Raw genomic sequence first — 1,419 nt, 5'->3', positions numbered from 1 at the left:
CTAAGAGCCATCAAAAGTTTCATAAACAACATTGAGTTAAAAGGGTAGTAATGTGTAAGGAAACAAAATTTTTCCATTTGGGTTTTTTTCTCTCTCTTAAAAAAATAAATGTGATCTTATTGTGCTATCAGCTATATTTGGTTGGATTTATACAGTAAGTGTACCTCTTCTATTACTTTACTAACTTAAATAACAAAGATGAAGGGTAAAAACTCATGGGATTGGGAAGGGCAGTTCTTATTTACAGCTGTATCTCTAGCTCTGAGCATAGTGCCTGGGATGCATTAGTTGGGCATTAAATATTTGTGAAAGGAATACATTAAGAATCAGATACTGGGAAGGGGCTGTAATGAAAGAACAATTTTAGGTGACAAAATTGGAGCTGATTGCTGCTCTTATGTCTGATTATAGAGCTTTAACTATGATGGTCAAAGCAAGAGGGCTTTGAAGACGGCATAATCATCCTGTGGAATCCAAACTGCACAGAAATTGAATGAAAACATCTTTAATTAGTGTCAGGAATTGTCCTACAGTTTTAAGATGAATGAGATTTTTTTCATGCAATAGAATCTACGCCATGAGAAGTCTACCCCACTAATCACTGAGGATGTATTAAAGTCCCAGGGAAGCTGGTGATAGTTGTACTCAGGAAACTTGCCCTTGACCTCCAAACACATCTGCAGTTGCTGAACCATGAGCTACTACAGAAGCTATTATGGAGGCGTGGGCTATGGCTATGGAGGCTTTGGTGGCTGGGTCTATGGCTATGGCTGCGGCTATGGCAGCTTCCGCAGGTTGGGCTATGGCTTTGGCTACGGAGGCTATGGATTCAGCTGCTGCCGACCATTATACTACGGAGGATATGGATTCTCTACCTTCTACTGAAGAGTGAACTCATTCTTTGGATCACTAGAATCTGTCTATCATCCTGACTTAATTCTCCTTTCAGGTCTTTTTACCCCTTCTGTCAATTGCGCAGCCACTTTCTTGATAAACCAGACAAAGCAGCAAAGGGTGCCTTGTGAACTCTTCAAAGTCAAGACTCAATTCTGGCAACAAACACACAGAATCAATGGCAGCAGCAAGGGGAACCCTTCCTGTGGAATGACCTAGAATCCCACCTTTCAAGCTGTGAATCCCTCTCTTCCCTTATTAATATATCAACATGGCACCAACTCTTCTATTTCAATAAACTAATTTTAATAGTAGAGCAAATTTGGTTTAATTTTTTTTTCTGTTTTACTGTGGTAAGAACACTTAACATGAGATCTACTCTCCTAACAACTTTTTGAGTTAACCATACATTATTGTTGACTACAAGTACCATATTGTATAGCTGATCTCTAAGGTCCGTTCACCTTGCCTGACTGAAACTTCATGCCTCTTTGTCAGTAACTCCCTATTTCTCCTTTCATCCAG

The 1,419-nt window shown here is 39.5% G+C and overlaps 1 protein-coding gene across 1 annotated transcript; it reads left to right on the top strand.

Annotated features, from left to right (window-relative positions):
• Nucleotides 1–660: 660 nt before the first annotated feature.
• Nucleotides 661–978, top strand: LOC129022531 (keratin-associated protein 19-8). Its single transcript, XM_054468755.2, has one exon. The coding sequence runs from the start codon at nt 694–696 to the stop codon at nt 883–885; it is 192 nt and encodes a 63-aa protein (XP_054324730.2). The 5' UTR covers nt 661–693; the 3' UTR covers nt 886–978.
• The last annotated feature ends 441 nt before the right edge of the window (nt 979–1,419 follow it).

The sequence above is a fragment of the Pongo pygmaeus genome, chromosome 22 (genome assembly GCF_028885625.2).
Source record: "Pongo pygmaeus isolate AG05252 chromosome 22, NHGRI_mPonPyg2-v2.0_pri, whole genome shotgun sequence".
NCBI lineage: Eukaryota > Metazoa > Chordata > Mammalia > Primates > Hominidae > Pongo > Pongo pygmaeus.
Note: the sequence above shows the minus strand (reverse complement) of the source record. Positions and strands in the feature narration are given on the sequence as shown.

Excerpts from the sequence above, each read along its gene's own strand:
- LOC129022531 (XM_054468755.2), top strand. The coding sequence starts at position 694 with ATGAGCTACTACAGAAGCTATTATGGAGGCGTGGGCTATGGCTATGGA.